Source organism: Ursus americanus, chromosome 12, assembly GCF_024610735.1.
Source record: "Ursus americanus isolate L20-20 chromosome 12, mUrsAme1.1.p, whole genome shotgun sequence".
Lineage (NCBI taxonomy): Eukaryota > Metazoa > Chordata > Mammalia > Carnivora > Ursidae > Ursus > Ursus americanus.
In genome coordinates this window covers 2330716-2355515 of record NC_142138.1, presented here as the reverse complement: position 1 = coordinate 2355515, position 24800 = coordinate 2330716, and the positions used below count along the sequence as shown (strand labels likewise).

Here is a 24800-nt window from a genome sequence, read left to right as displayed (position 1 = left end):
TGTGAAAAACAAGTATCTATTCTTCTTTAAATGGTAGAATTCACCAGTGAAGCCTTCTGGACCTGAGTTTTTCTTTGTGGGTAGTTTTTAAATTACTAATTTAATCTCTTCCCTTGTTATCACTCTATTCAGATGGCCTATGTTTGCTTTAGCCAGTTTCAGTAGTTCTTTCCTTTCTAGGAATGTGTCCTTTTCCTCTAAGGTATCTACATTTATAGACATACTCTTCCCCTTCCCTCTTGCTCTTCAATAATCCATTCTTCACACTGTTAAAAGATGCAGATCTGACCATGGCACACCCTTGCATTCAGCTCTCCCCTGGCTGCTCTCTGCCCTTAGGATAAAGACCCATCTCCTTAATGCTGCCTCAAAGGCCCCACCCCGTCCGGTCCCTTGTTACCTCTCTGGACTCATGACCCACACAGACCAGAGTTTCCTTTTGCTCCAGCCACGCAGAACTCTTTGCAGCTCCTGAGCATACCACACGTCACAGGTGCTGTTTCCTCTGCCAGGATCCTTCTTCACGGCCTAAATTAAGATGTCACTTTCTCTGGAAAAGTGTTCCTGACTCTACCTGCTCTGTGTTTCCCAGGCCCCCTCCCTGGATCTACAACATACTCTTGTTTATAATGCTATATTTCAGTGTTTACACACGTCACCCCACAGAGGCACTTTGTTTATATGTTGGTCTCCATCAAGGACAACTTTGTTTTGTTTTGTAAGTAGGCTTCTTGCCCAACATGGGGCTTGAACTCATGGCCCCGAGATCAACAGTTGCATGTTCAACTGACTGAGCCAGCCAGGTGCCCCCAAGGACAACTTTTTAAAAAGTTTATTTATTTTTGAGAGAGAGAGGAGAGAGAGGGAGAGAGAGAGAGTAGGGGGAGGGGCAGAGGGAGAGGATCTCAAGCGGACTCCACGCTGAGTGCGGAGCCCCCTGCAGGGCTCGATCTCACGACCCTAAGATCATAACCTGAGCTGAAATCAAGAGTTGGACACTTCACTGACTGAGCCACCCGGGTGCCCCCCCCCCCAGGACAACCTTTTAATCTCCACATCCTGGACCTTCAAATATCCCTGTAGTCGATCTGAAATTTCATTCTAGCAAATCCTACCTCCCCTGTCCTGCATAGCCTAATTACTCCAGTTTGTTTCTTCTTAAATTCAGCCCCACACTCCATCCATTCAAGTCCCTTTGGAATACAGATTCTGGTAATCACCACCCCTTCCAAACTCCTTGCATTGTATAGAATATCAGCTAACACTGAGCACGCACTGTGTACCAAGCCCAATGCAGCCCATGCCTGTGGGCTCTCATTTAGTGCTGACGACAGTGAGGTAGCTATTACTAACCCCAGTCTTCAGGGGAGAACACGGAAGCTTAGAGAGGTTAAGTGACTTGACCAATGTCACACAGACAGGAAGTGATAGTAGCAGGAACTTGGACATGGGTCCATGTGATTCCAGAATCTATAATGCCATGCTGTGTTATACCTTCTTTGATTTCATCTGATTCACTGCAGAAATGCGTGAAGCAAGACAAGCCTTGTTTCTTAAGGACTGGTCGGAGAGAAATCTGAGGACAGCCACACAGCCTGAGGTGCTGATACGGGACTAGCTTTCAGGACAGGAGCGCCTCCCAGGACCCTATGAGATAGATCCTGAGGAAGGAAAGGAATCCTGCCGTGGCTGGCTGGACTCAGAAGTGATCTCTGCCTTCCTCCTTGGGGGCCCACAGGCCGGCCAGGAAGGTGGCTACCAAGCTAGGGAAGGCCACCTAGAGACGTAAGAAGCTCCAGACAGGCCGGAATCGGTCTGGTGCTGAGGCGTCAGTCTGAGCTGAGGCTGAGCTATTGCTGATCCTGGCATGGACTCTTTGGACAGAGCAGACCCCTGGCCTGGCAGTTACACAGAGATGTAGGGAGAGCTGCTGGTGATGGGCGCTGGAGAGCAGGGAGGAGACCGGGGAAACTGGACTTCTCATAGAACAGAGAGGTGGGTGGTGGTCTGTGTAAAATGGGTCTTCCAGAACATACCCCAGCATGGACAGGCAACCCCGACAGCGGGCTTGGGCCTACGACTGTGTCACTGGGGACAGCGTTTTTCTTGGAAAGTCCAGTTTCTCTTCGGTTCAACTTTTCCTTGGGATTGGCCAACAGTGAAAGGAAGCCATTGGATGGAGTGTCTCATAGCATTTATTTTTTTCGGATGATAAAGCCAGGAGTGGGGAGTAGACGAACGGGGAATGGGTGCTGGCTTGGGTGGAGGAGCTGAGGAGGGCTTGAGTGTGGGGAGTCGCAGAAGAGGATACACACGTCGAGCAGCCCAACTAGAAGGAGAATGGGAAGAGTCACTCACTCTAAGAGTAGCTGCTGAAGGCATGGGAACAACTGCAGAGGATGAGGACCCGAGTCCCTGAAGCCCACCCCAGCCCTGGGTCCTCTCTTTTCTTTCTTTTTCTTTTTAAGATTTTATATATTTATTTGAGAGAAAGAGAGAGCAAGCGAGAGAGAGAGTGGGGTGGGGGAAGGAGCAGAGGGAGAGGGAGAAGCAGGCTCTGAGCTGAGCATGGAGCCCGATGTGGGGCTCGATCCCAGGACCCTGAGATCATGACCGGAGCCAAAACCAAGAGGTGGACGCTCAACCAATGGAGCCACTCAAGGGCCCCGGATCCCCTCTTTTCTTAAGTTAAAAAAATAAAAAAATTCCTCGAGGCAGCTGAGATGAGAGGCTGCAAGGATCAGAAGTCACAGGTTGGAGAGTGGAGTCTGCTCTGACCAGCAGAGCCGGGCTCTGGCTTGACAGTGGCTCAGGCCTCCTCGGCGGTGGCGTCGATGCCCGCGTAAGTGAAGTTCTCAAACAGCGACATGTTCACGTAGGCCTGGGGGGCGGAACAGGCTTTAGTGTGGGCCAGGGGTGCGGGTGACTCTGGCCTGGAGCTCCCCGGGGGGCAGAGCAGGCTTCAGCGCGGGCCAGAGGTGCGGGTGACTCTGGCCTGGAGCTCCCCGGGGGGCGGAACAGGCTTCAGCGCGGGCCAGGGGTGCAGGTGACTCTGGCCTGGAGCTCCCTGGCTCCCAATGTGATAGCGCTCCCTGAGGAGACCATGAGTTAGACTCAAGATGGCCCCGTGGCCAGGGCGGCCCTCGGCAGCCAGCACAGACCACAGCCGGGGGTTCAGGTGAGAGCCCCTTGTCACACTGTTACGAGGGGTTTTTTCTTCTAAAACATTTTCATTGAAGTGTCGTTGACTATGTAGTTTCAGGCGTACAACACAGCGACTTGACAGCCACCATCTGTCACCACACTAAGTCAGGACAGTATTCGTGACTACATCCCTTACGCTGTGCCTTCATCCCTGGGACCCGCTGATTGCGTAACTGGAAGTTTGCGCCTCTTGTGCCTCTTACCCATCACCGATTTTGCCCAAGGGTGGGGTCTCCACAACCACCAGTTTGTTCTCTGTTTTTGAGTTTCTGTCTCGTTTGTTCATTTATTTTGTTGTTTAGATTCCAATACAAGTGAGATCAAACGGTATTTGTCTTTCTCTGACGTATTTCACTTACTTAGCAGAGTACCCTCTAGATCCACCCATGTTGCTGTGAATGACAAGATTTCGTTCTTTTTGATGGCTGAGTAATATTCCATCGCCCACACTGACCCTGAACAACATGGATTTGAACTGTATGGGTCCGCTTACGCCAGATTTTTTTCAATAAACGCTCTACAGTGGTGTAAATATATTTTCTCCTCCTTATGATCTTCTTGCAAAATATATGTTAGTTGACTGTTTATGTTAGTGGTATGGCTTCCCGTCAACAATAGGCTATTAGTAAATAAGTCTGGGGGGAGTCAAAAGTCTTACACCGGTTTTTGACTACCTAGGGGATCGGTGCCCCTAACCCATCCATTGTTCAAGGGTCAACTGTATATACCACATCTTTTTTATCCGCTCATCTTAGGTTTCTTTATGTACCCATCAAATGAATTGTTTGTTCATGCATTCATTCATTTATTCATCTATTCATAAAGCTATTTTTTATCATTTATCCATTTACGTGGTTATTTGATCATTCATTCTTGTTTGTTTGTTTAAAGACTTTATTTTTAAGTCATCTCTACACCCAACGTGGGGCTCGAACTCATCACCCCGAGATCAAGAGTCGCGTGCTCCCCCAACGGGGCCAGCCAGGTGCCGCTGACCACAGCTTCATTCTCAAGACAGTTTATTAATCCCTACAGCTACTTAGTCAGTAATTCATGTGAAGAACTCTGTGCACTTGCTCACTGTGATCGATTTCTTCCTTCGTATTTCCCTGATAATTCATTTATTCACCTGGTTATCAGATTCAGCTACTTAGTTATGTGTTTGTTCATATGTTTGCTTGATCACCCATCCACTAACTCCATTCATTCATTCACTTACCGTATCATTCATTCACCCATCCATCCATTTGGTTAGCTGACCGTTCATGCGGTGTCACTCTGGCTCTGTGCCCGGTCAGGAGAGGTGGCCCAGATGACGGTGGCACCCCTGGAGCCTGCTGAGCCCTAGTCCCCGTCACCCCCAGGCTCCTCACCTTCCTGGCTTCCAGCATCCGGCCCAGCTGTAGCGCAATCTGGGCAAAGGGGGGTCGCTCGTACGGACGGTCCCGCCAGCACTGGCGCATCAGCTCGTACCTGCAGATGGGGCATTGCTGAGAGGAGGGGTCAGGGTCGACTGGGGTGGGGGTCCCAGGGCTCCAGGCTGAGGACACTCACACTTCATCGTCACAGTTACGAGGCTGCTCCATGCGGTAGCCCTGAGGCAGCTTCTCATAGAGCTCAGCACAGGTCATGCCACAGTAAGGCGTGCCCCCTGCAGGAGGGGATGGCACTCTCTCAGCCCCGGAATGGGGGGTGGGGGGGAAGGACAGGGCTGGGGTCTGGGAGTTTGGAACTCACCGAGGCTCACGATCTCCCAGAGGAGGACCCCAAAGGACCAACTGAAATGAGAAGGACGTACTGAGCTCCCCTCTAGGCCCTGGGGCCAGCAGTTTAGTGTCTACCCGCCCCAGGTGCAGCCCCTCCCAGCTCCTGAGTGGGTCTACTTTGCAGGTGTCCACCTTGGCCAGCTGCTGGCTCTGTTCCACGGATTATTAGATTCAGTTCACAGATTATTAGATCCACTGAAATTCCTTCATAGCTGCTCCCAGGCTCAACATCAGCACGGCTAACATTTTAATGACCTGCTCTGGGACACGCACTGATCACCTAACGTATACATTCATGCATTTAACCCTCGCACCAGCCTTATGATATAGGTGCTATTGTTGTGCCCATTCTACAGATGGAGATACTGACGTGCTGGCAGATTGGCCAGCTTGCCCAAGGTCACACAGCTTCTAAGTGGTAGAACTGGACTCAAGCCCTGACAATTCGAGTCCAGAGCCCTTGCTCTTAACTGCCTCTTATACTGTAGCAACCTCTATGCAGGTGAGACCAGGATGGAAGTTCTAGTGGGGGGAGGGCATCTAGGGGGTCTGGGGGCAGAAGCAGGAAGTAGCTGAGTGGCGGTCAGAGGGGTGGTCGCTGTGGTGGACAGTAGGGACCAATGGGCAGAGCCAGAGCTGGAGGACCAGGCAGGCCGGGTTCCCCGGAAAGAGGAGCAGAAGGGGGGCCAATATGGTCACCTGGGAGTGAGGAGCATAACGAGGGGGTCTTGGCGGTCGTGCTCTGGTTAGGTTCTCAGGTGGGGATGACCCCGCCCTTCAGAGACGAAGGTGAGAACGTTCCTTGAATGGTGTCCCCATCCACCCCGGCATTATCCACCCACATTCCCGACCGTGTCCAGTGTATCTCCCAGTGTTAGACGAGCAGAGCTCTAAAGTCCCCACCCCAATCTTAGCACTGAAACACCTTCTAAGACAATGCCTCCTTCCAGCTAGCCCCCCGCCTTCCCACTAAGATGCTGGGCATCGCCAAGGTACACCCAGGACACGCTTGCATCATACCTGTGCCATGCCTGGAACATACCCTGGGAATGCCCAAATCGCGCTTATACTGCCCGAGGCGTGCCTAGGATGTGTCTAGCTTATGTCTGTATGCATCTTTGGGGGACCAATCCCTCCAGCGCCCCACACTCACACATCACTCTTGGTGGTATAGACGCTGTAGTTCAGAGACTCAATGGCCATCCAGCGCACGGGGAGACGCCCCTGGGAGAGAGTGGGTTCGAGGGGTTGGCTGAGGAGGAGGGGCCTGTGTCAGGGGTTCTGGGGGGCAGGCATGGAACTGGAGTGGGGAAACTGAGACCTACCATTGTCTTCTTCACATAAACCTCCTCCCCCCGAGAGAGGCCAAAGTCGGCGATCTTGGAGGCCAGGTTCTCTCCAACCAGCACATTGCGGGCAGCCAGGTCCCTGTGGATGAACTGTAAGCGTGGGCAGAAGTCAGGAAAGACTGGGGGTGAGCAAGCCCAAACTCTTGGGCCCGTGAGGGACCTGACCTCACAGCTGGTCTTTGTGGGTGCCCTCCCCCCATAACAGCCCCTTTCCCTTCTTCCCAGCCAGCCAGGCCTTATCCTGGATCAGCGACTCCTGCCTCAGCAAAGTCATGCTGCTGGCTGTCCCTTCCTTCCTGGGACCTGGCCATGGCCAAGCTCAGGCTGCGTCCCTCTTCCTGGGACAAGGGTGGGCCTGTCCCTGGTGACCACACCGCATCCTCCTTTCTCCACTTGCTCCCTTTCCCCTTTCCTCTCCCCTCCTTGGTGAAAGTGGGGAAGGCCTCTTCTTGCCCGAAGTGACCTTTCCCTTGAGTCCCAAGTCCTCCCCACAAGACCCTCCACCTTCCTCAGAAACCTCTCTCCATCAACCCCTCTGCACTGACCCCTACTCCTTTGCCTCAAAGACACGCAAAACTTCACTAACTTTAAAATGTCTTTTCTAGGTCTCATGCTCATGCTACTGTCCCCTCCGTCCTTCCATTCAAGCAGGGTATCCTCAGACTTGGCTCAGGCCTCCATTCCCTGCCCCTCCCTCCACCCTGTCCTGGCGGGTCTCTCCACCCACCCCCTCACTGGCCCCCTCACAGGGTCCACTCCCTTGTCATGAGACTCTCCACCATTTGTGGGGTGATGGCTCCCAGAACGTCTCTGGCCTTGACCTTTCTCCTGAGTTCTAGGCTGCTATCGCTAACTGCCAACTCAACGTCTCCACCGAGATGTCCCGCTGATGCTTCGTACGCCACACCTCCCCAGACCTGCTTCTGGGCCTGTGTTCTCGGCACTCGCCCAGGCCAGCAGCTCGGGGTCTTGTCCGCCCCTGTCGTCCCGACCCCGCGCCCGCTGGCGGTCTGCTGCGGCCCCGCCCCTCCCCCGCGCACGCTCACGCACGCTCACGCACCCCCCCCCCGCACGCTCACGCACACCTGCTTCTCGCTCAGGTACTGCATGCCGTTGGCTGCGTCACTGGCGAACCGCAGCAGCTGGCGGGAGCTGAGGGTGGAGGCGGTGCCGTGCTCGCGGGCGAAAGCTGGGTCCGTCTCCAGGACCCGGCTCTTCCGCAGAAAGTCTAGCAGGTTCCCGTAGGGGGCGTATTCAATGGCGATATACAGGTAACCTGGGAGGGAAGGATGGGGACAGGGTGGCGGTTCCCAGGCTGGCAGCCCACTGCTAGCGGCGGCCCCACGGTAGGAGAAGGGAGCCTGAAGCGCTGGCAAGCTGCTGCTGGGAGCAGCGGTGGGGCCTGGGAAGAGGGACAGGTGAGGAGCTGGGGGCTTACCTCGGTTCTCACAAGCCCCCAAGAGGTTGATGATATTGGGGTGATGCCCCAATTTGCACAGAACTTCCAGTTCTCCCGCAAAGTCACGATGGTCATTTTCTGAGGCATACTCTGTGTAAAGAATCCAATATCACTTTAGTCAGAAATAGTTCTGGAGAAAAGGCATAGCTACTGAGGGCTGGGGTCAGTTCTGGAGGGACCCAGGTAGAGCCTGGGATCTGGGGGACAAAGGAGAGGGGGCTGGGCCTGGGGGGGGTCAAGGGTCGCTCCCAGGGGACCTTTCAGCATCTTGATGGCCGCGTTCATCTTGAGCCCGTCCTTCTTGATCATGGCCCGGATAACCTGGCCGAAGTTCCCCTCCCCGATGAGGTCCTCAAAGGTGATGTCTTCCCACTCCAGCACTGGATAACTCAGGGGCTCGGGCTGCGGTTTCGGCCGCCGGGTTAGCGTCAAGGTGCCTGAGCTGAACTGCAGGATGGTTTCTTCGCCCTTCACAGAATGGGACAAGTGGGCAGACAGTCCGTGCAGCAGACACGGGGCCAGCAAGAGGCACAGAGAGGCATCAAAGAATAGTTAGACAAATGGACAGAGACCCCCGCAGAGGGCACTCTGGTGGTCAGCTAGGAGCAGACATGCAGACAGAGGACACACACTGAGACAGAATCTCCATAGGGGATGAAGCCATCGGTGGGCCACTGGGTGGACAGATGTCCAAGAAGAGAGATGTGAGGCCGCAGCCAGGCATCAGGTATGTGGGGCTCTGGAACAAGGAGTGGGTAAGGCAGCTAGAAGCCAGGAAGACATGAATCAATGGTGAGAGGATATCTCCACATTTCAAACAGGAAAGAACTGGATTGAGCTGTGACGGTAAGCACCAAGCTTCCCATTACTGTGCCGATGTCACGTCATTAGGGACACCCTGCAGAGGACTCCAGCCTCAGGCCGTGGGCTAGGACACATTTTACGAATCAGCGGAGTGGTTTTCTCCCCAGCAGCAGAAGCAGAGATGACGACTGCCTACCCACTTGGCCGCCATCTCTAGCTCTGAAACCACCCAGGAGCTGAAGATAGAAAGACCACCACAAAGAGGAACAGCCACTCCCCCAACTGTGTAGGAGCCGGTCCACCTGGGCAGGGCTGATGGCAGGAAAAGGAAACAGCTGGACAGGACCCAGGGCGCAGCCAACAAGAGAACTGGAAGAGGGTTAACACAGACCTGGGGGGGGTGGCTCCCTAGGTGAGCTGATGCTCAGCTCCCCACCGGCTAAGGACACGGCACATGGAGTCACAGGAAACACGCACAGCCGAGGGCACTGTACACAGGTGCACGCACACACATGTGCTCAGGGAGGGGCCCAAGCACAGGGACACACGCGGACACCCACGGACGTGCCCACGGTGGACGCCTACGCGCACTCCTGCGTGGCACACGCGTACACCTTCGTGGGGGCACACGAGGGAGGGTATGTCTGGGCAGATATGAGGATTATGCGTCTGTTCAAGGCTGCTCTCCCACCTCCCTCCCTCAACATTGTCTCCGTTACCCTGCCCCCACCTCAGCAGTGGCAGCTTTCTGTGCCCGCTGACCTCAGAGGGGGCAGCTGGAACAAAGAAGCCACTTGAATCTCTGAAGGGACTTTTTACTAAGGCATGGCAGAGACAGTAGCCGTGGACACTAGGCTTTCTATTACAAGGATCAGCCCTTGAGAGAGAAGAGGGTTTTTTGTTTTTTGGGTTTTTTTTTTGTTGTTGTTATTTTTGTTTTTTTGAAATGCCAAAGCTTGGCTGTAACTATCAAGGGCCCAGGTGTGGAGGGCCAAGGGCAGAGTCTGGACCATCAGGGACAGCGCTGGGGAAGATCTCACAGGAGGCAGGACGTGCAGGTGCGAGAGAGAGATGGGAGGTGGTGACAAGAGAAGAGGCTGGGTGCTGGGAGAGGGGCATGCCCTGCCCCCACCCAAGCGTGGGCCTGCTGGCTGGAGGGGCTCAGACCACTGACTGACTGAGAGCTCGGGCAGGTTTAGAGCGAGGCCAGGGAGAGTGGAGGCGGTACTTCCTTTGTGCCCTGCAGCGACAGGTGAACCACGGTCTAGCACAACTCTGGAGCGCTGGAAACAGCCATAACAGGGGTTGCGACGAAGGGTGTGAGGGCCACAGAACACGCTGCCCTCCGTAGGGTACAGGGAGTGCCTCCTGGCTCTTAAGTCTCCCAGAGGAGGCCCTGGCCTTTGCAGAGATGAGGCCGGGACTAGGAACTCACAGTTCCAATGGCCCGTGGGCAGGACGCCACAGAAGGGCTGAGGGCATCAGCCCCAGGTATGTGCTGGCTCCCAAGTCTGGGAGCGTCTGCCAGGACAGAGGCCAGCGTGACGCCCGGGCGTCCTCCTGCCCCCACTCCCGTGTCATCACCGTGCTACCTAGGCTTACAGCGCCTCCAGTGAGAAGCTGGAGAATCCTGAATTAACCGTGGTAAGATATGGACATACAGAGTTATTTTGAACTGGGAATATTAACTATTTCACCAGTAACATAAACTGACTTATGAACTGAATTCAGTTCTAGAAAAATAAAGAAAATCGTATCTTGCACGCCTGAGCACTGCTGAGCGAAGTCCTACGCCCGCGACAGACACGCGCACGCGCAGGGCGCACGGGCACTGACCGATCCTGACTGGTAGGTGAAGGTGCGTCTGTGGCGCAGGCAGCTTCTGCGGATGCACACCAGCGTCAGCAGGGCAGCCAGGATGGTGAGGCACGTGGCAGACACGGAGCCCACCACGGCCAGGATCAGCTGCCGATCCAGGCCCTCCTCAGCTGCCTGGACCTCTTGGACCGGGCCCTCACTCTGCAGCCCTGCGCACAAGAAGGGGGGCGGGTCAAGGGGGAGGCAGAGGTCAGAGATCCAAGTACCAGGAGGGACCAGGGGGTCAGGCCGAAGGCCGATGGGTCACTGGAGTGGCAGGATTTTCCCAGCATTAGGACAATGGAAGCAAGGAAGGGTCAGGGTGCCCAGGATCAGGACTGGGGTGACTTGTTGGGAAGGGCCTCGGATGTCCTAGCTCCAAAGCTGGAGATTGAGTGGAAGGAGAGGGCAGGGAGACCTACCCCAGGACCCGGAGCCCCCGGGGCCCTGCTCTCTCACCGTTGCCCAGGGTGGACTCCTCCACCACGCTGCTCCAATCGCCGGGACCCTGGATACTGGCCCGCACACGGAAGAGGTAGCGTGTACTAGCATTAAGGCCATGGACAACGGTGCTTGTCTCCTCGGGCCTGTCCACGTCCATCCACAGCGGGTCTCCCGAGCCCCCAGCCACCTGCACCTCCACGATGTACTTGGATATAGGTCCAGCCGAAGCTTCTGGGCGCTGCCAGGTCAGCTGGATCTCAGAGTCTGAGAGGGCCTGGGCACGGAGGTGTCGAGGGGCTGGGGGCCCTAGGGAGATAGGGGTGGGAAGGCAGGGCTCACACGGGAGCAGGGTATGTGGCTCTGGGGTCAGATCCACTCTAGCTGTGTTCCCTGCTCTGCAGACCCCGGAACGGGAGCCACCCCACCAACCTCCTCCTTTCTCTTCTGGGCTGAATTCCACTCTATACAGCTCCCTTCACCCCCAAAATTCTGCGTCCCCTTGCTCTCCTTATGTGCCAGGTCTTCCTGGCGGCCCAGGTCCTCCCAGCATGCTAGGTCCTCCCCATGCTCCTTGTGCCCTGTGTTCCCCCAAATCCCATGTCCTCCTGGTGCACCACATCCTCGCCATGACCCTTGATCTCCACATGAACCCTGGCTTCCCCATCTTTTCCCTGTCCTGTATGCTCCTGGGGACCCACCTCCCCCTGGCCTCTCATATCAGCCCGTCTCATGTCCTCCATGCGGTCATGTCTGTCTGACATCCTACTTTTGCCCTTAATGCCCACGTTTTCCACGCGTCCTGTGTTCTCCCCAGTAACCTCCCATGTCCTTTTGTGTTTCCTGTGTCCCATGTCCTCCCCTCATCCTGACCCCACAAGCCCCTTTCCAGGCACAGCTTACCGCTGGGGGGCAGAAGCACACGCGCAGGGGGCGAGGCGGGGCCCAGGAGTGCACAGTGGTAAAGCCGCACGTCCAGCTGGTAGTGGGTGCCAGGCGTGAGTCCGGTCAGGAGGGTGGTGCGGGCCTGGGGGGACGACACGTTCTCCCGCCGCTCCTGTCCCCGTGTCCCATCCCATAGGCGCAGCAGGAAACCATCGCCCACCATTGGCCCCGGCACCGAGGGTAAGGACCAGCTCACTCGCAACCGGTCAGGGCCCTCCACGTGCCAGCCCTCCAGCCACGGCTGTAACAAGGGCTCTGGGGCCGGAGGTCAGGAGTCAGAACTGTTCAGTTGGTCCTTGGGGCTGGACAGGACAGTGATCCCCAGGGGACAGGGTGGGACAACCTCCAGTGGGAAAGGCAAGGGCCCCTGGCATGGGGACAAGACAGGGCAACCCCTGAGGGTGTAGGACGGTAACCCCTGGGGTGACACGAAGGGGTGACTCTCGCCTCTCACCAGGACAGTCTGTGGTCATGAGGGTGGGAGGCCCCCAGACCCCCTCCCCTCCTTCGCCAGGCCGGCTCAGCTGGACGCGGACACTGTATCCTGTCTTCGGCCTCAGGTTCATTAAAGTCACATTCTCACTGGGGTCCACTGGGGGCAGCACACATTACTCAGCCCCCACCTCCGGAGAAGCTGCCGTCCTCCCCGCTTTCATTCTGCCCTTTCCCCTCATTATTACCCAATACCCCTGTCCTGCCCAGCCCCCCTCCCGCCCCCAGCTGTCCCCGCCCCCCACCAGGGCTCACCCACAATGGCTGACCAGGCCAGGTCGCCCTCCTGGGGCCGGTAGTGCAGGCGGACAGAGGCAATGGGTCCGTCCCCAGAGAAGGAGACCAGCGGGGAGACCACGAGCTGGCGGCTCTGCTTGGCCAGGAGCCGAGGGGCAGTCAGGGGCACTGGGGGCACTGCCAGGAGACCCAAGGTAAGGCAGGGTCCAGACAGCCTGCCCAGTCCTCAGAAAAATCAGAGGACTCTGCTCTGGCCAGCAAAGATATCTCTGGGTCTCGGTTTGGAACTGGGGCCCCTCCGAGCTGGGAAATGACCAAACCCAACTGATGACCAGAAGGGCCAGCGTCCAGCCCCCCGGGCAGCTCGGGGCACAAGGATCCGGCAGTGAAGACAGGAGAGAGTCCCAAAGATGCTCAGTAAGGTCTGACGTGGCTAGCTGGATTTGGGGGAGGGCACACAGAGGAGGCTGAGACCCCAGGCAGGGAGAGAGCCTGGTCTCAGCCTGCTCTCGCCCTCCCCCCATCATTTGTCACTCTCTTCACTGGAGGGGAAAAAAAAGATAGCGGGTGATGAAACACCTGCTGTATCCCGGCTGCTTCATACATACGGTCTCTACTTTCACCTGTGACCTTCCAGACAGGGCTCTTCCCCTGTGTTCTGAGGCTCGGAGACGTTTGCCTTGCCGATGGCCAGGCAGCCGGCAGGAGGTACAAGCAGGGTTTGAATGAGGTGTTTGGCCAGGCCACCTAGAATCAGCCAGTTCTACCCTCAACAGCTTTTTGTTCCTGCCTGGCTTCCTCACTCCGCTCACGGCTCCTACTTCCTACTTCCGCCTGAGCTTTCCTTACCAGGTTATCACATCCGCGCTGTGACTGCTTCCCTTGCCTCTCCCAAACACTTATCAGACTGATTGTTCTAAGAAGAATGGGTGGATGGATGAATGGGTGGCCGGAAGCGAGGGAGGGCAGGAGGCTGGGAGGAGGATGCAGGGTTGCAAGCTGGGGGGGGTGGGAGGAGTGGTGGTGTCAGCGTGTCATGAGGGGGTGAGAGCAGGGTTGGGCTTGGAGCCCTGGAGCCCTGGGTGCCTAGGGCTTAGAGCTTAGCTGTGCAGGGGGTGGCCAGCTATAAAGTGGGTCCACCCTTCCACACTGACTTTAGAACCAGACCCCCACTTCTGGAGGTCCCACCAAATGGGTCCGGAGCTCAGGGGGATGGTCTAGACCGCAGATCCTAGCGGGAGTTGCCAGAGAACAGCCGAAACCTTGGGAGAAGCACTTTAATAATAGTAACAATAGGGGCGCCTGGGGGGCTCCGTCGGTTGAGCGTCTGACTCTTGATTTTGGCTCAGGTCATGACCTCAGAGTCCTGGGACCGAGCCCCACTTGGGCTCTGTGCTCAGTGCAGAGTCGGCTTGTCTCTCTCCCTTGGCCCCTCCCCCTGCTTGCTCACTCGTTCCCTCTCTTTTGAATAAATATATTAAATTTTTCAAAAAAATAATCGTAACAATAAACGTCAACATACATGGAGCACATACCCTGCGTCAGGCCCCGCGCTCGGGGCTTAAATACGTCATCTAACATCACAGCAACTTCAAGCATTAAATGCACCGTCTGACTTGCTTCACACAACCCTCCCTGGTGAGTGTGGATACCCCGCCTATGCGGAGAGGAATAAGCTGCGAGGGGCTAAGCAGCTTGCTAAAGGCTCTGGAGCCTGGAATTTGTGGTGAGGATTTGAACCCAAATTGCCTAGGATCGGAAGCCCGGGGAGAAGAGACAGGCTGGAGGCGGAGCCCGGGCCACACGGATTGGTCCTGGTCCTGCTCAAGGGGCAGCTCGGAGGCGTTGGAGGGGAGGAAAGCAAGTGGGGAGGAAGAGAAAGAGAAAGAGGGGAGAGGTCTGGGCGTCTGTGGGGGGAGGTGGGCTGTCAGGAGCAGAGGGCAAGAGGAGCTAGGGTGCTAGTGCAGGTGAAGCGACCTGGTCATGCCCTGCTCTGGGCCATCCTGGGCACGGGCAGCCCCCTCCCTACTCCCCTGGGAAACCCCGTGCAGCTTCTCTGGGCAGCGGCCACCCTCTGAGCTTAGGTGCCCCACGTGCTCTCCTGTCCTGGCACTGCCGGGGGGTGACACAGAGAGGGCAGGAGCACCCCAGAGGCATTAAAGGCACATGGTGGGTAGGGGCTGTGGGGACGTGGAGAGGGCTGCCATGGCCAGGCAGGAGGCTGGGCAGGGCCAGAGGGTATGCTGCTTCTAAGGCATGGGATGTCCTTTCCAGGTAATATGCAGCTATGCGTCTGCCCTGACACGGGCCAGCCCAGACCTTGGGCTGATGACAAGCCCTCTTCTCTGCTCGGTGCTGGGCTGGGAGTTTTGGTGCCCTTGCCCTTCCTGCTACAATGCCCAGTCTGAGCGGCATCAGCCCACTGAGCACCACTCAGCCCACTGTCCATCCTCCATGGCTCCAGGACATCACTGACCTTTCACATTGACCCTGAAACGTCGGCTGTCTTGGCCACCAGACGTGGACACGCGGCACTCCCAGAGCCCACTGTCCCCAAGAGCCAAGCGGGGCACCTCGAACTCAGCTGTGGTCCTGTCCGGCTCCACAATGGCCTTGGTGGACTGAGAGAGACAGGGAAAGGAGACAGACCATAGAGAATGGGCACCCACGTGGCCGATATGGGGACTGATGAGGGGACAGAGGACCCGTGGTGGTTTCTCAACCATCGGCCTGACTCCATTTGAGCCGTAGTCAGGCCAGTGGGTAGAGCCTATGGAAAGCCCTGAGGGCTCGGGGTCTTAGGGACCAACTGTGAGGCCGGTGGGAGTGGGAAGGGGTCAGGGTGGGGGCTGACCAGGAGGACCGTGCCATCGGGCTTCCGCAGCTCCATGCTGCCCCGCACTGGGAACGGGTTCCCCGCGGCCGCACAGTTGATCCGGGGCGTAGTCTCTAAGTTGAACTCCAGTTCTGAGGCCACGTCCAGGATCTGGGGGATCCGGTCTAGGGAGAGAGAGGACGCATCCTGGAGCCCCACGGGGCAGACGCTGACCACCAAGCTGCCCCTCGTCCCGTGTCGTGCATCTCAGTGGAGGTGCCCCCATCTGTGCAGTCGCTCGAGCCTGAACGCAGCAGAGTCCTACAGGGCTCCCGTACCCCACCTCTGGGGGCAGGGTCTACCTCCTGTGCCCCCAACGCGATGTCCTCTCTCGGCCAAAGCAGACCCCTCCCTGGCCTTACAGCCCAACACTGGTTCAGGCCTCACTCGTTTCTGGGCTGTTACAGACCCTCTGGGTCTCCTGCCTCCACTCTCCGTCCAGCTGCGTGCACCCTCTCTCAAACTCAAATCTGACTGCCTTCTGCGTCTTCAACAATTCCCTCCTGCCCCCAGCACACCTGCTGGCCTGCTGTTCCAAGTCCCTGAGGTTTGACTCTTCTGACCACTCCCCAGCCTCCCCTTACTCCACTCTCCTGGTACCCGACGCTGAGTCCTCAACCCCTGGGCTTTTGCCCATGCTCTTTCCCCAGCCATCTCACGCTCATCCTTTATACCCCACCTCAGATCTTGCCTCTTCCCCTGAAGCCCTCTCTGAACCTCTCAGACTGACTGGGGGTCTCCTCTGGGTTCCTACCCACTCTGGGCTGCTGCCCAGCCCTGCATGGGTGATGTGGGCTGGGCAGTGAGAACACCCCCTGAACCCGGAGCTCCCCGAGCACAGGACTTGGAGCCAAGGAGAGATGTGTCTGGTGAAGGCTGACTTGTTTTGAGGGATCTCAAAGACCCTTGTACCTGACTTCTCACAGTGCATTCCATGCCAGCCGGAGGGACAGACGCAGCCGCTGAACCGGTCACAAGTACCACCGTTCCGACACTGGCACTGGAGACGGCAGTCCGCCCCAAAGTGGCCAGGGGCACAGGCTGGGAACAGACGGGTTGTGGTTAGAGGGACACAGGTCAGGGGCAGCGAGGGCACAGCTGGAGCCCGGGTAACGACAGGCTGGGTGGGCAGGGACTGTGGAGGGCCCGGTGCATACATCAGGGCCCAAGCGGAGGGTCCAGCTTGTGGCCAGCTGTCTGGGTCAGGGACTGCGGAGGGCAGGTCAGTCCATACCTTCCTGACACTGGCTTCCTCTCCAGCCAGATCCACAAGAACAGCCGTAGGGGTCCGGGAGGCAGAAGGTGAGACCTCGGCAGCCCGATGTGCCCGGGCACTGCTCCTGGCAGCGCTGTCCAAAACGGCCCTCTCTGCAGGCTAGAAACACAGCGTGTGGGCCTCAGGGTCCGGGACCCACCTGGCATTCTCACCACCCACCAAGCTCCATCCTCTTGGTCCAAGAGTCTTCCCCCAGCCAGGCAGCCTCTCCTGCCTAGCTCCTAGCTCCCTGTCCTCCTTACCTTGCTCGCAGCGGGTGCCCGTGAATCCAGGGGGGCACACACACTCGCCGTCCTGGTCATGGCAGACACCTCCATGCAGGCACCCTGGGCATTCCTTGGTGCAGTCCGGTCCCCAGCGCCCTGCCCCGCAGCCTGGAGGAATGTGCTTTCAGCAGCCGACCCTCACCCACCGACCACTGCTGCTGAGTGCTAGGGCAGCCCTGGGGACCCACAGGAAGTGCCCGCAGGGCTCCCAGCCTCCCATCCCACCCGCCAGCTCCGCCCTCTGCTCCTAACCCCGCACGATGAGCCGGAAGAAGGCGCTGCCTAGGGGGCTGGTTTCCAGGTAGGTGGCACTGTAGACGCCGCTGGCTGGTGGCTGCACGTTTGGGAGCTGCATCAGGAAGCGCCCATCCTGGGCCTCATGCCGGTCCAGCGTAGAGAAGTACGATCCTGGGGGCAGAAACGGGTCAGGGGCCTCAGCACCAGGTGAGAGCTGGTGCCCAGGTCACGTCAGTGCGCGCCCTGTACAGTGGCCAGAACTGGGGCAGGGCACCAGCCGGGTCTGCCCCAAGGCGGAAAGCTGGGAGGCACCCTCTTCTCCACACCCCACCAACACTCAGTAAGTCTCCAGGTCCTCCTCATCTCCTAGAGCAGGCCAGCTCCTTCCACGCTGCTCACGGCCACTACCACCACGGCCCTGGCCTCCTATAGCTTTTCAGGTGGTCTCCTCTCCCTCTGTCTCCCCTTTTCCCCGTCCATCCTCCACTCAGCAGCCGGTGGGATTTTCCCCAACAGAGGCCTCTGCAGCTCCCCTGCTTGGACCCCTCCAGTCTCCCACTCCTTAGCACATCGTTTGGCAGTCTGGCCACTGCTTGGCCCTCTGGTCCCATGCCTCTACACACCCTGCCTGATTCCTAACATTCCTGAGTTCTGGAAATGCTGGTTTCTCTTCTAGAAACACCATGGTATTTCAGCACTTCCTGTCTTTGCTCTTAGCCAATCCTCATCCTGGAATGTCCTTTCCTCCTCCTTTGTGTGGCTAATTCCCAGGTCTCCTTCTGGGCACGGTTCAGGGGTTATCTACTTGGGGACTTCTCCCAGAAGCCTCTTCCTCCAGGACCTTCAGACCCAAATAGTAGGGTCCCTATCACTGTACAACCCCTTTCTGCCTCTTTGCCCAGGATTGGACTGTGGGAAGCCCAGGTCTATGTGACTCTCCACACCTCTCATCACTTCAGGGGGCCTGGTGCTCAGGAAACAAACCCTTTGGCCCAAGGGAAGGGTCCTCCTCCCTCAAAAGCCCAGGGATGCAAAAGCAGCCAAAGGGCTGTGGGTCTGAAGGCTGAGGCAGGGCTTTCTGGGGCCACACAGAATAAGGGCTCCCTCCCATGGAGTGGACAGAGGGTCTGATAGGGCCTGGGCCAAGTTACCAGTTCTCTTCTTCCCCGTGGGGACTGCTGCTCCCTGCCAGGGGCCTATATGACAGCACCTGATAACTCCCAGGGGAGAGCCAAAGGTGAGGGTTTAACACAGAGCTGACTTAGGGGTAACAGGGAAGGACCGCAAGGCTGCTGGTCGTCCGGGTGCAGCAGGAGGACAGCGCAGACTCCGATAAGGGACGTGCTTCCCATGGACCTGATTCAAGACAGAGCCGGCTGCAGTGGGCAGGGTAACAGGTGTATCAGAGTGAAGGCTGTGTGGGGCGGCCAGAGCTGGGGAGGCCGAGGCCAGGGAGCTGTTTGTTGAGGTGGCCGACCTATGCGACCTGTGCGTTGACCTACCCAACCCATTCGGACGCCCCTCTCACCGTTACTCTTCCAGATCACATCGGTCTGCTTCTCCTTGCGCACACGTGCCACCAGCACGGCTGTGTCGCCTCTGTTCACCGTGTGTGTGACCTTGTCCGGGAGCAGGTGCGCTACGGGGGTGGGGGTTGGGGGGAGGAATGGAGGGTGGGGTCAGAGGTCAAGGACAGCGGCTCCCCTCCTGTCTCTGCCCGGCGACCCGGACTCACCTCCCGGGCTGTTGTGCACGTAGAGGACTCGCGTGCGCCCCGCGCCCGCGCCGCCCACGCACGAGAAGACGCCCACGAGGTCGGAGGGCTGCGAGAAGCCGCGCAGCGTGACGCGGTGCGAGCCGTTGCGCAGCAGGTGCGGGGGCTGCCCGGGCCGCGGCGTGCGCACGATGCGGTCGTCCTTCTCCAGCAGCAGCGGGGGCCCCCAGGCCTCGGCGCCCGGGCCCGGCCCGGCCTCTCCGGACACGCAGGTCAGGAAGAAGCGCTGAGGCTCGGCGAGCCGCAGGTCGGCCAGCAGCGTCAGGTCCACCGCGGCGCCTGGAGCCGGGACGCCAGTCCTCAGTTCCACGATTCCCCAGCCGGCCCTGCGCTCTGCCAGGCGTTTCCCTCCCCTCCCTTCCTGTCTCTTATCCCAGGCCGCGCACTGGCCATCTCCCCCCAAGTCTCTTCGTCCTAAAAACAAAAACAAAGATCCCTCTCTGGCCTCCTGGTGCCCCCCTTCTCCCGCCAGATGGCTTCCCTTTATAGCCTCGGAAAGAATGATGTATGGCCCCTGTCTCCGTTTCCTCCCTGTTTAATACCTCGCCAGTCCCCTTGAGTCCCCACCTGTCTCAGACTGCTTTGCAAAGGGGAGCCGCTCTCCAGGGGAGCCCTGGAGAACAAAATCGTCTTCGAGAAAGCCCTCCCTGCCACTCCAGAAATCTAGACAGGCTTGCTGTCCTGGGGTTTAAGGGAGAGGCTGGCTTCTGCAGCCAGGTGGTTACGGGGCAGAAAGGAGGGGAACCCCTACTTTCTCTCCCTGCCGGTTAACTGGCACGTAATTCATGAACCTAAATGCCACTTAGCTCATTAATAATTCTTTGAAAGCCTACCACGAGCAAATTGAAGTTAGCATTTGCTGACCGCCCACCATATGCCGGAGCACCTGTTTTCCAGTGGATCTTCCCACCCCCAGTGAAGTTGATGTCTTTCCATTTACAGAGGAGGGCAATAATAGTATTCTACAAGCTTCCTGGAGCAAGCTCACCTACTCCCCCGGCTTTAACTCTCATCTCTGAGTCGACAACCCCGGGACAGTCTCTCAGCTTGGGCCTGCATTTCTATCAGCTTTCCCCAATCCTGCTTCTCTCTGGTGCTCCCTGACTCAACGGACGGCACTGACCACCTGAGATACAAACTTCGGAGTCCTCTCGTGCTCCTACGGTCATGATAATTAGTGTTTATGCCAGGCCCTTTATGCATGTTCTCTCATTTTATCATCCCAGCTGTCCTGGGTGGTGGGTGTTATTACTCTAGCTTTACAGCCAGTGAATGAAACCTCAGAGAAGTAACTTGCCCAAGGGCATACAATTAGTAACTGGCAGAGCCAGGTTGTCTGACTCCAAGCTCCATACCTCTAAGGATGTTGCTGGCTGCCGCCATCAGCCACAAAATTCCACAGTTTGGACTTCCTCAGAGCCTCTTGCCTGCACACCCATCTCCAGGCCCACCCTTGTTTAGACCTCACCTTTACCCACCTGGACCATCCCAACCGCTACACCCCTCCTGTCCCAACTCATCCTCCCAAGTGACCATCTGAGACCTTGTGACTGTCTGGTCTGCAACCCCCCATGGCTCCCCATTGCCCTCAGGACACAGAGCATGCTCTTGGGCCCCTCGCTGCCCACACTTTGCCTCTCTTGCTGAATTCCCTCCAGGAACCTTCTCTCCCATGCACGTCCGCACCTCGGAGACTTGCCTCTACTGTTCTGGCTGCCTGGAATGAAGACCACCGGTCGTCGCGAAGTCTTTCCGGACTCCGTCATCTACTGCCCTCAAGCAGAGTAGCTGACTCCTTCTCCGCGCTCCTCTGAAGCTACTTGTGTCTTTTATCCTTCTCCCTGTGTCGTGTGTCCCCAACTACCACTCAAAAGTAGCCTTTGCATTCTAATCCTCTTCAACCATCACTGAAGGAATCAGCTACCGCTTACACAACTGGGCACCGGGTACTCTGCGTAAATTACCTCCTTTAAACCCTGTAACAGCCATAGGAGGTCAGCATCATAGAATCTGTTACGTAGATCTGGAGGCTGTCTGCCTTTCAACCAGTGACCCCTAGTACAGCTCCTAGAATATTGTCGGTGCTAGATAAATATTTGTCAAACGATTAATTAAATGAGTCCAACACACTGACCATACGAGCACCCACTGAAAACTTCAGGGCCCCCATAGGCCCTGCTGCGCTTTACTGACCCTAAAACCCAACACAGTCAATGCAGCTCTACTCCCAACGCCAGGCTGCAGTGGTTTCTAGTGACTGCCTGGGTTTTGGAGGCCTCGATCCCACTTTCTAGCAGATGGGGGCATACATACAGGCGACGGGCAGTGATAGTAAGTCTTCTTAGGGGAGAATCAAGGCTTTGGGGTCTGGAGGTGGGAGCGGCTTGGGGGGAGACTTACCAACATGAGAAGCCAGAAAGAGGATGGGGAGCAGCAAAGGGGGCCCCAGCCAGACCATACTCTGGAGGCTGACCAGGTCAGCCAAGACAAGCTAAGCCTCCGGTCAGTTAGTCTGGGTCTGGCTGCTGGGCCTGTACTGATTAGTGCGTGTTGGTGCTGGGGAGGAAGAGGAAATGAGGTGGCGTGGGTGGGAGGGGTAGCAGTGAAGGGGTGGGGAGGACTTACCCTGCTTCTGCTCACCGCCCCCCCCAGTCCAGCCCCCACAAGGCTGGGGATGGGTGTGGCCTGGAAGGCCCTGGAATGGGGTCACTTGAGGTGGGGGAGAGGTGTAAGGACAGACCCAGGGACTATGTGACCGGTTTTCCCATCTCTTCTTTTCCCTTTGGTCCTCAGTCTTGCCAGCAGGCAGGAGGCAGGAGGCAGGAAAGGGAGGAAGCCAGTGGCTTCCGCCTATTGAGGAGGGATGGGGGAGGGTATTGTTCTGGGGTCTCCCCTCCCCCCAGCACATAAACACAATACGGCCCATGTAATTCCTTATGTATGTGTCCCAGGACACAGTTACATGGGTGTCCTAGAGAGCAGTTCATGTACGTAACAAGTGGACAAAGGAACACAAGAACTCACACTCAGGGCAAAAAAGAACTTGGATTCTATCTCGTATATGTAGGCGTGGACGAGTTTTCCCTTCCAGGTTCTTTGGCTGGCCTAATAATTAATATGAGACAGATTAACAGGAGAAAAACGAAAGTTTAATAGCATGTGGCTCTCCCGTAGACATAGGAGTGAAGGGGTTCGGAGCAAGTCTTCCTCAATATGCCTCTTTGGCATGAAGATTATTTTGAGCTAAAAATATTCAAAACCCAGCAGATTCAGGAAAAGCTCTTTACCTCCCTTTCAACTGTCTAAATTTATATTGGAAAGGGTGCCTGTACCAGGAAGAGAGCTATTAGCAGAGATTCCTTTTTACTTAAGAAACTTAACTGCATAACAGGCCAACCTTTTTTTTTAATTGAGTTATAATTAATATACAGTGTATGTTAGTTTCAGATGTACGGCGTAAGGATCCAACAGTTCTGTACATTACTCAGCGCTCACCACGAGATGCGCAGACTGGCGCCGATTATTGTTACAATATTATTGCCCTACGCCTTAGGCTGCACTTTTCATCTCTGTGACTTTTTAATTTTATAACCGGAAGTTTGTACCTCCTAATCCCCTTTATCTATCTACCTATCAGGCAACCACTAGTTCTTTCTCTGCATTTGAGTCTGTTTTTTGTTTGTTGTTTTGTTTTTAGATTCCACTTGTAAGTGAAACCATTTGGTGTTTGTTTCTGTCTGACTTAATTCACTTAACATAATGCCCTCTGGGTCCATCCATGTTGTGCAAATGGCAAGATCTCATATTTTTTTTTATGGTTGAGTAATATTCCATTTTATCCGCATTTTCCTTATCCGTTCATGTATCAATGAACACTGAGGTTGTTTCCATGTCTTGGCTGTTGTAAATAACACTGCAGTAAAAACAGGGGTGTATATATCTTTACAAATTAGTGTTTTCGTTTTTTTGGTGGGGTGGTAAATACCCAGGAGGACGACTACTGAATCCCACGCGTCCTCTGTCCTGTTTTCCACAGCGGCTGCCCCAGTTTGCTCCCTACCAATGGTTGACAAGCGTTCCTTTTTCTCTATATCCTCGCCAACACTTGTGTTTTTTTTTCTCTTTCCTTCCTTTCTCTCTTTTTCTTTTTTTTAGCCCTTCTGACAGGTGTGAGGTGATATCTCATTGTGGTTCTGAGTTGCATCTCCCTGATGATCCGTGATGGGGAACGTCTTTTCATGTGTCTGTTGGCCATCCGTGTGTCTTCTTTGGGAAAATGTCTGTTCAGGTCCTCTGCCCATTTTTAATTAGGTGTGTGTGTGGGGGGGGTGAGCTAAGTTCTTTACGTATTTTGGATATAGTATCAGATATATTATTTGCAAACATCTTTTCCCATTCTGTAGTTTGCCTTTTCATTTTGTTGATGGTTTCCTTCTCTGTGCACACACACAATGGGGCAATCTTTGTTTTTGAAACATCTCTTCTGGGGCGCCTGGGTGGTGCAGTTGTTAAGCGTCTGCCTTCGGCTCAGGGCGTGATCCCGGCGTTCTGGGATCAAGCCCCACATCAGGCTCCTCCGCTATGAGCCTGCTTCTTCCTCTCCCACTCCCCCTGCTTGTGTTCCCTCTCTCGCTGGCTGTCTCTATCTCTGTCGAATAAATAAATAAAATCTTTAAAATAAATAAATAAACATTGCCTTCCTGCCAATGACCCACCTCCCCTTCACAGCCCTCCCTTGCCTTTGCTCAGGATGTTATAAGCTTCAGCCACCTGGCTGTTCTTTGGGTCTCATGTTTTATAGGGCTCCCATACATATGTAATTAAATTTGTCTTTCCCCTGTTAATCTGGCTTATGTCAATTTAATTATCACACCAGCTAAAGAACCTTAAAGGGAAGAAGGGAAAATTTGTCCATCCCTATAAGACAGACCCAGGAAAACTGAGTGACTCCCCGAAACGGCCACAGCCATCACCTTATTTTTTTTTATTTTATTTTTTTTAAAGATTTTATTTATTTATTCGACAGAGCCAGAGACAGACAGTGAGAGAGGGAACACAAGCAGGAGGAGTGGGAGAGGAAGAAGCAGGCTCATAGCAGAGGAGCCTGATGTGGGGCTAGATCCCATAACACCGGGATCACGCCCTGAGCCGAAGGCAGACGCTTAACCGCTGTGCCACCCAGGCGCCCCCACAGCCATCACTTTAAATACCGTCTTCAGCTTCAGACAAAAGTGGATGCGGGGGCTGGGGAGTCGGTTCTGGGAGGCTACCAGGAAAAGCACACTCAACGCGGGTAAGATTGTTGTGCAGATTTAAGTTTTTGCCCTAGTCGATAAGAGTTTCTAGAAATTGAGTCATTCCCTTCTTCCTGGTACAACAAGGGGGAGAGACACCCTTATAAATGGAGATTTTCCTTATCAGTGCAAAAGGGTCACTTCCATGGAGTTTTCAGGACTTCCCCTGTGTCTACTGTTTCTTAAAAATAACCAGCTTAAAATAATCAATATGCCAAGGAGATCTATTTCAAGGTGGTATATTTTGCTTCCCTTCCTATAGCTTTCTCATTTTCCAGCTGGGAAAAGTGAGGCCTGTAGTGTTCGAGGGCACTTTGGGGTTGTGGCAAGGCTGGGACTCGAACTTCTGACTTAGTGGCTCTTCAAGGGCACCCGTTCAGCAGACCAAGGAATGTGCGAGGAGTGAGCCTCCTGCATTTACAGTCCTTAGCTTAAACTGCTACCAGAGGCAGCAGCTCACTGTCTGCCTGATGTCAGATTTTTTTTTTACGATTTATTTATTTTAGAGAGAGAGAGAGAGGGAG

General features: G+C 55.7%; 1 protein-coding gene across 3 annotated transcripts; it reads right to left on the bottom strand.

Moving 5' to 3' along the window:
• Positions 1 to 2177: 2177 nt before the first annotated feature.
• TIE1 (tyrosine kinase with immunoglobulin like and EGF like domains 1) lies at positions 2178 to 21540 on the bottom strand. 3 transcript variants are annotated; one of them, XM_045799785.2, is made up of 24 exons: positions 21383 to 21512; positions 20669 to 20699; positions 18944 to 19261; positions 18737 to 18847; positions 17224 to 17379; positions 16948 to 17079; positions 16664 to 16804; positions 16342 to 16470; positions 15409 to 15554; positions 15031 to 15175; positions 12573 to 12731; positions 12280 to 12417; positions 11784 to 12080; positions 10899 to 11189; positions 10419 to 10609; positions 8036 to 8246; positions 7758 to 7868; positions 7405 to 7595; positions 6296 to 6409; positions 6124 to 6194; positions 4942 to 4982; positions 4759 to 4855; positions 4578 to 4677; positions 2178 to 2881 (listed from the first exon to the last, which is right to left on the bottom strand). In XM_045799785.2, the coding sequence occupies exons 1-24, from the start codon at positions 21386 to 21388 to the stop codon at positions 2810 to 2812; spliced, it is 3399 nt and encodes a 1132-aa protein (XP_045655741.2). In that variant the 5' UTR covers positions 21389 to 21512; the 3' UTR covers positions 2178 to 2809. The 3 variants fall into 3 exon arrangements, 2 of the variants coding, with proteins under 2 accessions (XP_045655741.2, XP_045655740.2); XM_045799784.2 differs by lacking the exon at positions 20669 to 20699 and having other exon boundaries at positions 21383 to 21540; XR_006780073.2 differs by lacking the exons at positions 2178 to 2881; positions 4578 to 4677; positions 20669 to 20699 and having other exon boundaries at positions 4829 to 4855; positions 7403 to 7595; positions 21383 to 21540.
• Positions 21541 to 24800: the final 3260 nt, after the last annotated feature.